We start from the raw sequence: 13,212 nt of genomic DNA, 5'->3' as shown, positions 1-13,212 counted from the left end.
GACTTGCTTGGCAGCAGGAGGGAGAGACCCAGGGGGTGAAGCAGGAAGCTCGGGTTGCTGAGCTGAGTGGAGCTGGTAGCCGTGGTGGGAAAAAATAGTACAGAGCCCGTGGTGGGAGAATTTCCCAGGTGTGGATTTGGGGGTAAGGAATAAAGAAAAATAGATAGCCTGAAGGTTCGAGATGGAAAAATGCAATTCTGAAAGCTTGAAGTCAAGTCAGCGATGGTTTGGTGGTAAGATTCTTCCATTCAGTCCTAGTGGGCTTACTGTGGGGAATCGGCCCATCCCCTTTCCATGTAGGGTGTCGGGGGTGACCAGTTGGGTTTGGCAAGGCCGGGACTCGGTGGTGATAGAAACATGCTAACGTACTTCAGGAAGGGGTTGTTGACTCCTTTTGTTTTGTCGTTTTCCCGCAGAGTTTTAGATTTGGTGTAGAAATAGCTTATGTGGGAGCTACTATCTTGGATGTCTGCAAGCGAGTAAGGAAAAAGACTTTGGTCGGAGGAAACCATCAGAGTAAGGCTTCAGTTACCCTCTGTTTATTTGCTACAAAAATTAGTTTTCCTGTTTATTTGGATTTGCCACAGTTTGTACTCTCTCCCAAAAGGTGGCATTAGAGGTGACACAAAGGGGCAGGTGGCCCTGTTGTCCCGGACCAATGCCAATGTGTTTGATGAGGCCGTGCGGGTGACCGAAGGAGAAGTGCCTGCCAGGATACATTTGATTGGGGTAAGAGTAAATTTCTGTTGACTGCTTCATGCTCAGAAACAGACATAGCCGATGAAAACCGTCAACTTAATTAGGATTATTATGCAAGTTTGGGGCACTGCCTGCACCGGGACCAAAGTCTTTGCCCCTGGCTGTTCTGATTATGTGAGCCGTACGTTCCTATAAAGACTCAGTGATGGCTGAGGACCTTTCCTTCCACTTCTTGAAAAATTAACGCCCTTCTCATCTTGGCTGTGCAGATGAGGCCGCCAGCTGGCTACCTGCGAGTGTGTGTGTTTTGTTCATTAGCCCGAGAATGAGTGAGCTGCCAACACAGCTGGGGAGCGCTGGCGGGCTCCAGTGTAAACAGTGTGAACACCTGGGTTCTAGCTCTGGTTCTGTCACTAACTTTGCGTGGCTTCTGGCAAGTCACAATTTCTGTGTGCCTCGTTCTCTCCATCTCTGAGACAAAAACAATGCTTTCCTTTACCTGTTTCATGGGGAAATTAGGATTAAGTGACACGTGTGCGACATTTTTAACTCTTGGAGGCAAAGTTAGCTGACTAAAAGACATTCGCTCCTTTTATGAAAAAGTGTTTTTGAGGGCCTACTATGTGTAGGTCCTCACTAAATAGAGTCAGTGAATCGTAATCAAAAGATGTTCAGTTTTCTTTTTTATTGATAAAGATTATATAGCCAAGTTACAGAAGTTTTAGAAGCTAAAGGGGAAAAAAGTCACCCTTAATCTCAGTGTTTCAGATACTACTTCTCAATTTGCTACATATGTCTTTGTCTTTATAGACATGCATTTCTACATATTGCAATTATAGTGTACATAAAAACGTGCATTTTTTTACTCCGCACGTAAGCTCCTTTTCTATCATGTTGCTACGTGAGTGACTACAGTATCTCATCTAGTGGTTATAGTGTAATTCACGCATTTTTGTTATTGTAAGAAAATAGCACTTCTGGAGTGTTGCCCATGCTGGGCATGGTAGACAGTAAGCGGCTCTTGTCCCTCTGTCGTGCCCCCAAGCTGTCTGAAGCGTGTGTCAGCACCTTTGACCACATCTGCCTTCCAGCTATAACATGTACTGTCTTATTTTGGTCTCTGTTTTATGTTAATGGCTTATGTGTCCCTTCCCAAAATGATGGCACATCCTTGGAGTGTGGCGCCTTGGTTGTGGCTCTCTTCTCTGCTGGGGTACCCCGGCAGTGCTGAGCTTGTGCTGTTAGGTAGAATGGGGTACACTACGATATGATCAGCCCCTGTCCTGCAGGAGCTAACCTTTTACAACATGCAACAGGTTGGGCCTGCAGACATTCTCTAGTGTAGCTCTTGCCTCCAAAGAGAGGGGGTAAATATTCATACTCCACACTTTGTATTCAGGCGTCATTGTATCTTTGATTACAGCCATGTTCCTGTCCCTAGAAGATAGATGATTTATTTTTTTATTTTTAATTTTTTTTAATGTATGTTTATTTTTGAGAGAAAGAGAGAGAGTGAGCGAGCACGCATGAGCAGGGAAGGGGCAGAGAGAGAGGGAGACAGAATCCAAAGCAGCCCCCAGGCTCCGAGCTGTCAGAGCCCAACGCGGAGCTTGAACTCACAAACCAGGAGATCATGACCTGAGCTAAAGTCGGATGCTTAACTGACTGAGCCACCGAGGCACCCCTAGAAGGTAGACAATTTAAATTGCCCCTTTTTGACAAGAAAGCAACGTGCAGCAGGTTCTTGCCCCCTCTTTTTTTTTAAACATTGGAAGAGTTAGAGGTGGCAGCCGGAACTTAGCATTTGATAATCCTGAGTGTTCAGGCTGCATGACAACCCATTGCTTCTGTGCTTGATGAAGGTTCCCGCATTCTGTCTGTGTGCTTTGGGGTGCAGCTTGGGATCCGTTCCCAAGAAAACCTCTCACCCCCAAATCCCATCTCTACGTTTGCTTTACTTTGTTTTGTTAAAACAATGACAGTAACAAACTCGCACGGAGAACAACAAAAAAACCAAAAATCCCACCACAAAACTTTTTCAGGGGATTAAATCATTTGGATTGGACAGAATCATTGATATTTGGATCCTTCTTCAGCCGGAGGAAGAACGGAAGAAACGTGAGTACCCTCCTGGCAGTGGTGTAGTGGACCAAAGCGCTCTAGTGACAAGGGACGGGAGAAGGCTGGGCGTGTTCTGAGTCAGCACTCTTGTTTCCCCTGGAGAAGGATGGAGCAGGCGTGGCTCTGTTCCCACCCAGAGCCGGATGCCTGAGGCCTCCAATTTCCAGAGGTGCAGAGAGCTCTTTCCAGACCCTTCTCTCAGGAGTCTGAATTTCTGCCTAATGTTGGTCCCCCAGGCCGTCTTCCCTCACCATCTTTCTGTGTGCCTGGCACCTTTACCACCGAGACCTCTGCATGGGCCCCACACGATCCTTTCTAACACTCTGGAGCGCATTTCTTTCCCGTCCTGCGCTTTTTCACATCCCTGTGAAGTAGGTAAGGACGCCAAGGGTAGGGCTCTTGAGCCTCGGTTTGGAGACAGAGAGGCTAGAGTACAGGTCCTTTTTGACTTGCCCTGGGTCACACAGCAGGTTAGTGATGCAGTCGGGACTAGAACCCGGATCTCACAGCTTCGAGACGTTTGCTTATGATGCCGCAGTCTAGTGCGGCCCCGTCGTGTTAACCCGAGTGCGTGTTCTCCTCAGAGAACCTCGTCATTAAAGACAAGTTTATTAGAAGATGGGTGCACAAGGAGGGCTTCAGTGGCTTCAAGAGGTATGTGACCGTGGCTGAGGATAAGGAGCTGGAGGCCAAGATTGCAGTCGTTGAGAAGTATAACATCAGGATTCCAGAACTGGTGGAGAGGATAGAGAAGTGTCACATAGAAGACCTGGACTTCGCAGGTAAGGAGGGCACGGCCTCTTCTCGTCCTGGCGGGACGAGGGTCGGGTGGTCGACTTCCTGCATGGAATCCCATGTGGCCACGAGGGTGTTGTGCTCCCGGCCCCTCCTGGGAGGAAGGGAGCAGAGGGGCTGTTGCTGGGGGCCCTGCGCTTGGGTCGTGTCTGCACTCAGCCCCGTGTGTGAGCCCGGGCTGGCTGCCCAGCGCTCCCGTGGGCCTCTGGCCTTTCGCCGGCAGAGTGGGGGTGGGCAGGTCCCCGTGGGCCCGGGGGTGTGATTCTGATGGACTGGCTCGCCTGCAGTGAATTTGCTACATCCCCCCATTTTATTTCTCTCTCTTTTTTTCCCCCCCCAACTGTTGTTTCCTCTTTCCCTGCAGAGCAACATACGGGTGAGGGAACGTCGGTTTTAGGAGTAAAGCAGAGAGAGCACGCTTTTCCTTTCCCGTCTCGGTCCTTCCCCTGCCAGGCCCCCATCTAATCGTACGCTCTCTGTTTGTTCCAGAGTACATTTTGGGCACTGTACACAAAGCCAAAGGCTTGGAGTTTGACACTGTGCACGTTTTGGACGATTTTGTGAAAGTGCCTTGCGCCAGGCACAACCTTGCACAGCTGCCCCACTTCAGAGTTGGTGAGGAGCCTGTGCGTGGGGGGGGGGTGGGGTGGGGGAAGGGGGGGCCGGGCACCTCCTCTGGATGGCCTGCTTTCTGTTGTATGGGCTCTGGGCAGGATCCTTCTAGAAGAAAAACAGCTCTAGTTCTGTGGTTTTTTATTGTTGTACTGTGTTTTTCGAAAAGCCTATCTTTGGCCCATCCCCCAGGGCTGCTGGCGGGATGGCTGTGCCCACGGCCGGCCTGTTCTGCCCATACCACCTCTCAGCTCTGGGATTTTCACCACCGCATACCCGACGCCCAGCCTCATTTAAGCTTTAACATACACAGGCGACCTGCTCACCCAAGTGTTTTTTAAAATTAAATCCCCTTTTTCTTAAAGAGGCCAGGAAATCCTAAAAGGTGAAAAAGCAAGCAATTTGTGTCGTCTTTTTATATAAATTTGTACTCAAGGCTATTTGTTATGCTTTGAGCATCAGTGCAGTTATTATGGTTTTGAATCGTAGAATTAAACCATGTGAAGTTTTTCTGCAAACAAACGTTTCATTAACTGTGAACTCTGAATCTGGGGCATAGGGTACATCGGTGGGGTGCAAATAGAAATACTAGAAACTCCTTATCTGCCATGAATATATTCGTTAGGTTATAGAAAGACGTGGTGTTGAAGATAAATTAGAGCAGAGGGAGGCAAGGAAGGGCCCTTGAGAGATAAGAGTGGCTCGATACTGGGGAAGAAGAGTTTATTTAATATGCTACTCTTTATTTGTTTGTTTTTTTTCTCCCTTGCTGGTCATTGAACACGTATGTGTATTTTTGGTTTTTCTATAACAGCTTTATTGAGTTGTAATTCACATACTATACAGTCTACCCATTTAAGGCACACAGTGTAACAGCCTAACACGTACTGACACCTCAGCCGCTCAGTACTGAGCTCCCAGCATTGTGTTGGCTGTTGTGAATGTGAGGGGAGTGGCTTCAGGCAGGCGGGAAAGCCTCGTAATGTGTGATTCTTCCCTGCTCGTCCGGTGCCAGCCCAAGACGTTTCCAGCTTGGACTGAGTAAGGGAGAGGGACGGTGTCAGGAAAAGGAAAGAATGTGGGCTTTGGAGATAAGTAGCATTGGGTTCGGCTCCTGGGCACTTGCTTATTAGCCTTGGCCTGTGTGTCAAAGTGACTTGAACTCTGCGAGCCTCAGTTTCCCCCATCAGTGCCACCTGGCTGTCATGAAGGGAACTGGGAGAGTGGATGAAAACATGCACCGGGCACAGCACGGGTGTTGAGTAACTAGTGAGCAGGATCCTGGGATGTACCAGCAGCTGCACAAATTAAAACTTGGCGTTTCGTGCCACAAGTCTTTTAGGTCTTTGTTTGTTTTTGGAGGTGGTGTTTGTAGGAAAATTTTGTGTATACGTCCAGCCAGTCTTGAGCGGTTTTTGTTAGTGGGGGAGCATGGAGGGGTGGTAAACATTTAGATGCAGACGTATGTTGTTGTAAGCAGGCTTTTGAGTTGATCCACTTCTTCCCTTTACTTTCTTCAGAGTCGTTTTCTGAGGATGAATGGAATTTACTGTACGTCGCAGTAACTCGTGCCAAGAAGCGTCTCATCATGACCAAGTCCTTGGAGAACATCTTGACTTTAGCTGGGGTAAGAGGAACCAGTAGCACAAGTTAACTTAGCGACATTCACAGTTTATGCGTTTGAACGAGGGGTCAGTCTGTGGCCTGGGAAGGCCTTTGGAACAGGCTCCTGAGCGGGAAGAGAAGGGCTCCTCTTGCTCCAGCGCACAGGGGCTCGTGGCTCTTGGGAAAACACCAGCAAGAGTGTTTTCTGTGTCTGCACTTCCTTCCTCCCCTTCCCTGGCCGGCTTGGAAGGAATATGTCCTCAGCAGGGGACCATGAATATTCAGGCACCTCCCCCCTCCCAGGGAGGGGTGGGGCTGAGATGCCAGAAAAGGTCGGTGCTCAGTCTTCACCCCTTACAGACCAACCTGCTTCCCACCTTCTTGATTTCTGACTCTTTGCTGCCTTTCACAGGTCGGAACATAAACCATTTCATCTTTTCAACCCTGTTTGGAAACTACACCAGAAATTTGAGCTCTAAGTCACTACTTTGAGTAGTAGTCCATCTTTCCCTGAACCAAGGATACTTAATTTTTACGCTTAAGTTTCAGGTGTCAGCTTATAAATACTCTTTCCTTCTTCTCGCTCTCCAGAATGGAAAGGATTTTATAGAGCAGGATGAGTTAGTCCAAGCGCCGTATTTCATGCTCTCTCAGGGCGGTGAGAGTATTTGGAGCTGTAGAATCTAAGCATTGCCACCAACAGCTTTGAACCTCGGGGCAGGCAGAGGTGTGGAGGGGTAGTCAGTTTTCAGTAAATGGTGGTCAAAGTCCTTGCGTTGTTAAGTGGTGGAAACACAGAACCCTGATGTTCAGAGATGCCCATTTCTAGGCACCGGGGGTGGGGTGGTGGGCAAGGGGATTGCTGCACTCCCAGAGCCCGATTTCTAGGTGAAGAGACAGATGGTAAACAAGACAACACATAGGATTTCTCTTCACATACTTGAGGGAGATGGTCTGAGAGCCTTCCAGCTTGAAACTTTGCAGATCCATACTCTGACCCATGACAACAGCTAAAGCTTCTTGCATAAGACTGATCGCTTTGCATTTTCATAGTACTTTTGCCTTTCATGCCTCCTTGTCCTTTTTCCTCGGAGCCCCTTGGGCCCATTTGGCCCTAAGAATGCATCTGGAATTTGAAGTCAGCTGCATGTTCCCCACATGGCGTTGCCTCACCCGGGTCTGACCGTGTGTGACCCGCTCACGTGTCGGAGCTCAGAGCAAGAGCCCCTTTTTTTGGTGGCATCCTGATTGGTTTCCAGAGATGACCTGGAGCAGACCTTTGCACACTTTTTCTGTGAAGGGCCAGACAGTAAATAGTTCAGGCTTTGAGGCCATAGGATCTCTGTTTAATCTGCTCTACTCTGCTGTCAGAGCATGAGAGCAGCCACAGGCAGTTCAGTAGTGAATGATGTGGCCGTGTCCCAATAAAACTTTATTTACAGCAGGCACTGGGCTGGATTTGGCCCCATGGTTTACAGATAAGTGTGGCTTTTCTTGATGTCTAAACCAGTACCCGGGGAGGAAGTAGAAACACAATGGATGCTGAACAACACTGGGGTTAAGGGCACCGAGCACCCCGCCCCCCCCCATACCCCACACCATTGAAAATCTGTGTATAGCTTTAGACTCCCCAAAACTTTTTTTTTAAGTGTTTGTTTATTTTTGAGAGAGAAAGAGAGAGAGACAGAGCATGAGTTGGGGGGTGGGTGCAGAGAGAGAGGGAGACACAGAATCTGAAGCAGGCTCCAAGCTCTGAGCTGTCAGCACAGAGCCCAATGTGGGGCTTGAACTCCCAAACTGTGAGGTCATGACCTGAGCTGAAGTTGGACACTTAACCGACTGAGCCACCCAGGCGCCCCCCCAATACATGATTTTCTTAAGATAAAGTAAGTTAAATGAAAATTATAAGGAAGGGAAAATAACATTTACGGCACAATACTATATAAAATGCATGTATAAGTAGACCCATGCATTTCAGAGTTGCTCAGGGGTTAACTGTAATAATTTTTATGTACAAATAATCTCTACCTGTTACATGAGTTTTTGTGTAAATTTTGATCATAAGGAATTTTTTTATAACCTATGGTGTAGTTTTCTCCTAGAAATAGCTGCACTGGTGGCTGGATTTAGAACAAAAGCAAATTGTCACATTGGTAACTTTTAGTGGAAGTGTTCTAGAGTGGTGATATTTCACATGTATTAAATGGGATTTTTTTTAACTTATGAAAATTCTGAGATATTCAAAAGTCAAGAAAATAATAAATTGAGTTACCATATTCAAATCATACATATACATATTTGGAGTATGCACCTCTAAAATTACCATATACAAATCATATGTATATGTATTTAGAGTGTGTCTCTAAAAATGGAATTTTTTTCATAATTACAGTGCTATTGGCATAACTTGTAAAATTTATAGCAATTCCGTGTGGCCTCTGCCACCCAGTCCATAATCATACTTTTGTGATTGTCTCAAAAATGCCTTTTTTGAGTTGGTTTGTTCAAATCAGAGTCCACATTAAACTTTGGTTGTGAGGTCTCTTAAGTTTCATAATTCAGAACAATCTAAGACCCCTCCTTTCTTTAATGCTTCTGTCTCTGAGCCACTTGTCCTACAGAATGTTCCACATGCTAGATTTGCTTTCTTGTGTGCTTGTATGGATCTTGGTTCATAACAGTATTTATTGGTTATTTACGCCATTCTACTGTATATAAAAGTTGTAAAATGATACTAGTATTCTTATTAACAGAATACTGAATGGAATTTAAGATTTTCTGAGAGCTCTCTTTCTCCAAATCCCACTAAAGATGTGCTATTACCATGTTCTGAGGGCACTTGAAGGAAGTCCATTTTCCTCTGTAGATCCAGCAATTTAATTACAATTAGATAACCTCTGTTTGCTTACTGTCTCTACAAGGATTGCTTTGCTTCTTTTTGATTTGTTTTTTTTGAATATGTGAAGCACTTAGTTTTCAAAGGCAAACTTTGTAAAAAGTGTAAAAGTCTCATTCTGTCTTTGTCCCCGTCAGAATCTCTCCTTCCATCATTATAGCTATTATTTATTATTATTACTTTTAAAATTTGTTTTAAAGTTTATTCTGAGAGAGACCGAGCACGAGCAGGGGAGGAGCAGAGAGAGAGGGGGAGAGAGAGAATCCCAAGCAGCCTCTACACAGTCAGCATAGAGCCCAATTTGGACCTTGAACCCAAGAGCCAGACACTCAACCAACCAAACCACTCAGGCACCCCATCACTATTTTTTAAAATTCATTTTTGATTTATCCTTTGGTGTTTCTTTTTGCAAGTATCAGCAAATAAGTATAAATTTTTCTATTCTCTTTTTTTCTTGAAAGGTAACATCCTCTATCTAATGTTCTGAACTTCGCTTTGTCACTGAGAAATGTGCGCAGAGATCACTCATTCTTACTAGTTCATGAAACTCTCTCCCATCCCTTGAGACAGCTGAGTAGTAGTCCCTGGGTCAGTGTGTCGTGACTGATACAGCCCCTGACTGATGGCTACCGAGTTCCTTCCAGTCTTTTGCTTTGAATATTAATACCACAAGGCATAATCCTAGGCACAAGTCATTTTCTGTTTTACCAGTGCATCTTGGGGAATACGTTCTAGAATCTCAGTTTCTATGTAAAGGGTAAACGGACGTGAGATTTTTGTAGATCCTGCCAAATTCTTCACAGTGGCTGTAGCCCTTACAGTCCACCAGTTACGAACAAGAGTCAGAAGGCTTTTTAAAGCTAACGGGAAGCTTATCTGTTGGTTATGGCATACATTTTATGGAGAACATGAGTTTTCCCCCATGAGGAGAAGGATACGGAGTCTAGAGAAATACTTCCGTCTTTACTGAGACTGGGTTGGAAGACATCTGTTGCTCGCAGAACTGCTCTGAGGAAACCCTGGAAATATGGCCCGTCTGTGTGAACAGATATTGGAGTTTGAGGGCCCTTGCACAAGAGGAAATACTTCTGCTTTTTGTCACAACTTAGGACTTTGTTTGGGGACATCCTCTTTGGAAGTGGCTACATCCACCCTCTGCTCAGAGAGGAAGGCTGTGGGGAAGCAGGGCGATAGTTGATAGACTATGAGAGCACGTGAACAGTAGAGTCCTGCCTGCGGAGGCTTTAGAACAGAAGTGAGCCGCTGTTTCCTGCTGCCTGGGCTGGGAGGCCATTGTGGTCCTTCGAACCCCCTTTTCCTCTGCCCCCCTTGGGAAATCTAGCTGATCACCAGAAGGCTTTTTTGTTGCTTTGTTTCTTTAACTCTTGAGGAAGTGAAGGGAGTAATCGCCTCATTGAATGAGGCGTTGTGCAGCTGGGCTGGCCACTCAGGGACCACTGTCAGCCCCCCGGCCCCGCGATGCTTACTCCAAGCCGCACAGGCACGTGCTCAGAACGGTGCGTGGCACGGAGTTGGTGCTCAGTGCTCGTCCGCTGGGCGGAAGCAGCGTCCTTCCTGCTGTGAGGCCGGGCCTGAGTCCACAGCCCCAGGTCAGACCGCCTCAGAGCACATCCCAGCTCTCCCGCCCGAGCACTAGGTGGGTGCGTCACGTACGCTCTGTGCTTCTGTTTCCTAATCTGTAAACCTGGTCCCGCAGCAATCACGGCGCCTTGGAGGAGAGGTTAGAGGAGCGCCACGCGGCCCGAGGGGGGCTGTATTGGAGGGGAGGCATGGGGGCCCTCAGAGACGCGGAGCTCCAGGAGGGAGGCGTCGAGGGGAGAGCCAGCGTTAGAGGAGAGGCACGGTGGTCGGGGCAGGGACGCACTTGCTCGGTCAGCGGTACTTGGCGTGCTTTTTACACGACTGAAGTGCTGCTGTCGTCACATGCTTGTTGTGTAGCTCTGTGTCGCCACCTCCTAGGAGGGACCTCTGACTGCTGCCGGAAGACCACTGGCCCTGGGCCCCACATCTGCTGTGGTCCAGCTCTCTGATCTTCTGCGTAAGTGACCTCATTTCTCAACTCCCGTGCCTCACCTGTGCAGTGAGGACGGTGACAGGACCGCCCTCGGGAAGTCCTTGGTGAGGGATATATGTTCGTTCGGCCCTTTGTAACCCGAGGACCTGACTGCTGGCCAGGCGCCAGTGCATCTAGAACTGAAACAGCCTGGCATCGCTTAAGGGAGGGATGTGTAGGCAGTGGTATCCCGTGCCTTTGGGTTCCTGAAGGCCGGGGGTTCAGAGGAAGCCATGGGGTTGGATTTTGCTTTTCCTCCTTGGGATAGTTCTCAACAGCTGGCCATAGTCCTGTTGTCGGCCCTTGACACGGTTTGGTATAAGCCCTTGGCAGCTCCTCTGGTGGCGGTGCTTCCCAGCAGCCCCTGGTCTCCATGCCTGTGGAAGCCTTGGAGACCCAAGATGTCACTGAAGAGGGGAGTCAGCTTTTTGTTTTTTTTTTTTTTTTAATTTTTTTTTTTTCAACATTTATTTATTTTTGGGACAGAGAGAGACAGAGCATGAATGGGGGAGGGGCAGAGAGAGAGGGAGACACAGAATCCGAAACAGGCTCCAGGCTCTGAGCTGTCAGCCCAGAGCCTGACGCGGGGCTCGAACTCACGGACCGCGAGATCGTGACCTGGCTGAAGTCGGACGCTTAACCGACTGCGCCACCCAGGCGCCCCAGCTTTTTGTTTTTTAAAGTAGGTTCTGTTCCCAGTGTAGGGCTTGAACACAGAGCCCTGAGGTCCAGAGTTGGATGCTTTACTGACTGAACCAGACAGGTGCCCCAGGTGGTTTGATTCACTTGTTCACTTTGATGACAGACTAGATGTATGGAGCTCCTGTTATGTGCAGAGGGGTAGGGGTAACAAAGTGAGTAATGCGCTCCATGGTCTCGTGGAATTTATGGTCTCAGAGGGAAGCTTTTAGGCAGTTTTAGATCCACCAGCAAGATCTGGGGAGTTGAGGAGTTGGCCTCATGTACGTGTGCCATGGAATCCCGGTTCGGGCCAGATGGACACTTGTCTCTATCCCGCTATAGCACTGTGCCTCTCAGTGCACCCGTGACAAACTAATCATCTATATGGAAAGATTTCTTTGTCTTGTTTGGGATTTTAAAAGTTGGTTTTATTTTTTTAGCTTTTAGCAATTGCTGGACCTTGAAATGACTCTTTTGCCCAGTGGGGTCCCTCTGCATCTTAAAGATCCTATTTATGTTTTTTTGTGTGTTTGTCTTGAGGCGGGCACTTGTTGGGATGACCACTGTTGTATGTAAGTGATGAATCATGGGAATCTACTCCTGAAGCCAAGAGCACACTACGTACACTGTATGTTAACTAACTTGACAATAAATTGTATTACAAAAAAATGATCCTATTTATGGATTGGAAATGGAATTTCTCCCTAAGGGGTATGCTCAGTGCCCAATAGGACTTAATCCTGTTAGAATTTGATAAACTGATTCTAAAATTCATATGGAAGAGTGATAGCCCCAAAATAGCCAACTTAGGAAGAACTGGTGTGGGGACTTGTGGATGGATATTCTAAGTATAAAGATTTAAGCAGTCTGGTGTTGGTGCCAGAAGAGAGAGATCAGTGGGAGTCCCCAGAAAGTCATGTGGATGTGTGGGAACATCATATGTAATAGGGATTACAGGCGCACCTGTTGAATGTCCAACATTGGTTGAATGTCCAACTCTTGATTTCCGTATCAGGTCATGATCTCATTGTTCGTGGAGTTGAGCCCCATCTCTGGCTCTGTGCAGACAGCGCGGGCCTGCTTGGGTTCTCTCTCTCTCAAAAATAAGTAAACTTAAAAAAAAATTGGTAAGGGGCCATTTGGTGGCTCAGTTGGTTAAGCATCTGACTTTGGCTCAAGTTGTGATCTCGTGGTCCGTGAGTTCAAGCCCCGTGTTGGGCTCTGTGCTGACAGCTCAGAGCCTGAAGCCTGCTTTGGATTCATGTCTCCCTCTCTCTCTCTCTCTCTGCCCCTTCCCTGCTCACTCTTTGTCTCTCTCTCTCAAAAATAAGTAAACATTAAAAAAAACTTAAAAAAACAAACAGGGATTGCAGATGGATAGGGAAAGAATGTTCTAGTCAGCCAGCAGTGTTGGGGCAAGTTGGCTTTCCATATGGAGTCAAGTTAAATTCTTTATGTCCTCATAATAAATTCCAACTGGATTAAAGATCTAAATGTAAGAAAAAAATTTTAGTAAAGGAAAAAATATACTTCTATCTGATAAAAAAAAAAAGAAAAATTTTAGAAATGTTAGAAAAATATCTTAGGTGAGGAGGGTTTTCTTAATAAGCTTGACATAGAAATAGGAAGTCAAAAAATAGCTATTTATGATTACATCAAAAGGTAAAACTTCAGTGTGATAAAATAATAGCCAACATTTCACGAACCTTTAAAAAACATCCTTTGAGAT

At 46.9% G+C, this 13,212-nt stretch overlaps 1 protein-coding gene across 10 annotated transcripts in view; it reads left to right on the top strand.

The window, feature by feature from the left end:
- Positions 1-13,212, top strand: part of FBH1 (F-box DNA helicase 1) — a 217,246-nt gene that overhangs the window by 29,573 nt on the left and 174,461 nt on the right. For all 10 annotated transcript variants that reach the window (XR_015254064.1, XR_015254063.1, XR_015254062.1 and 7 more), the window contains 6 exons: positions 417-516; positions 608-729; positions 2,742-2,817; positions 3,405-3,602; positions 4,105-4,230; positions 5,748-5,854. Coding sequence is in view for 7 of the 10 variants with exons in the window: in XM_086715022.1 (XP_086571148.1) it covers positions 417-516; positions 608-729; positions 2,742-2,817; positions 3,405-3,602; positions 4,105-4,230; positions 5,748-5,854 (729 nt within the window). In the remaining 3 variants the exon portion in view is untranslated. The remainder of the gene's footprint in view (positions 1-416; positions 517-607; positions 730-2,741; positions 2,818-3,404; positions 3,603-4,104; positions 4,231-5,747; positions 5,855-13,212) is intronic.

This window comes from Puma concolor, chromosome B4 (assembly GCF_028749965.1).
Source record: "Puma concolor isolate L17-30 chromosome B4, mPumCon1.1.hap2, whole genome shotgun sequence".
Lineage (NCBI taxonomy): Eukaryota > Metazoa > Chordata > Mammalia > Carnivora > Felidae > Puma > Puma concolor.
This window is presented reverse-complemented; position numbering and strand designations above follow the sequence as displayed.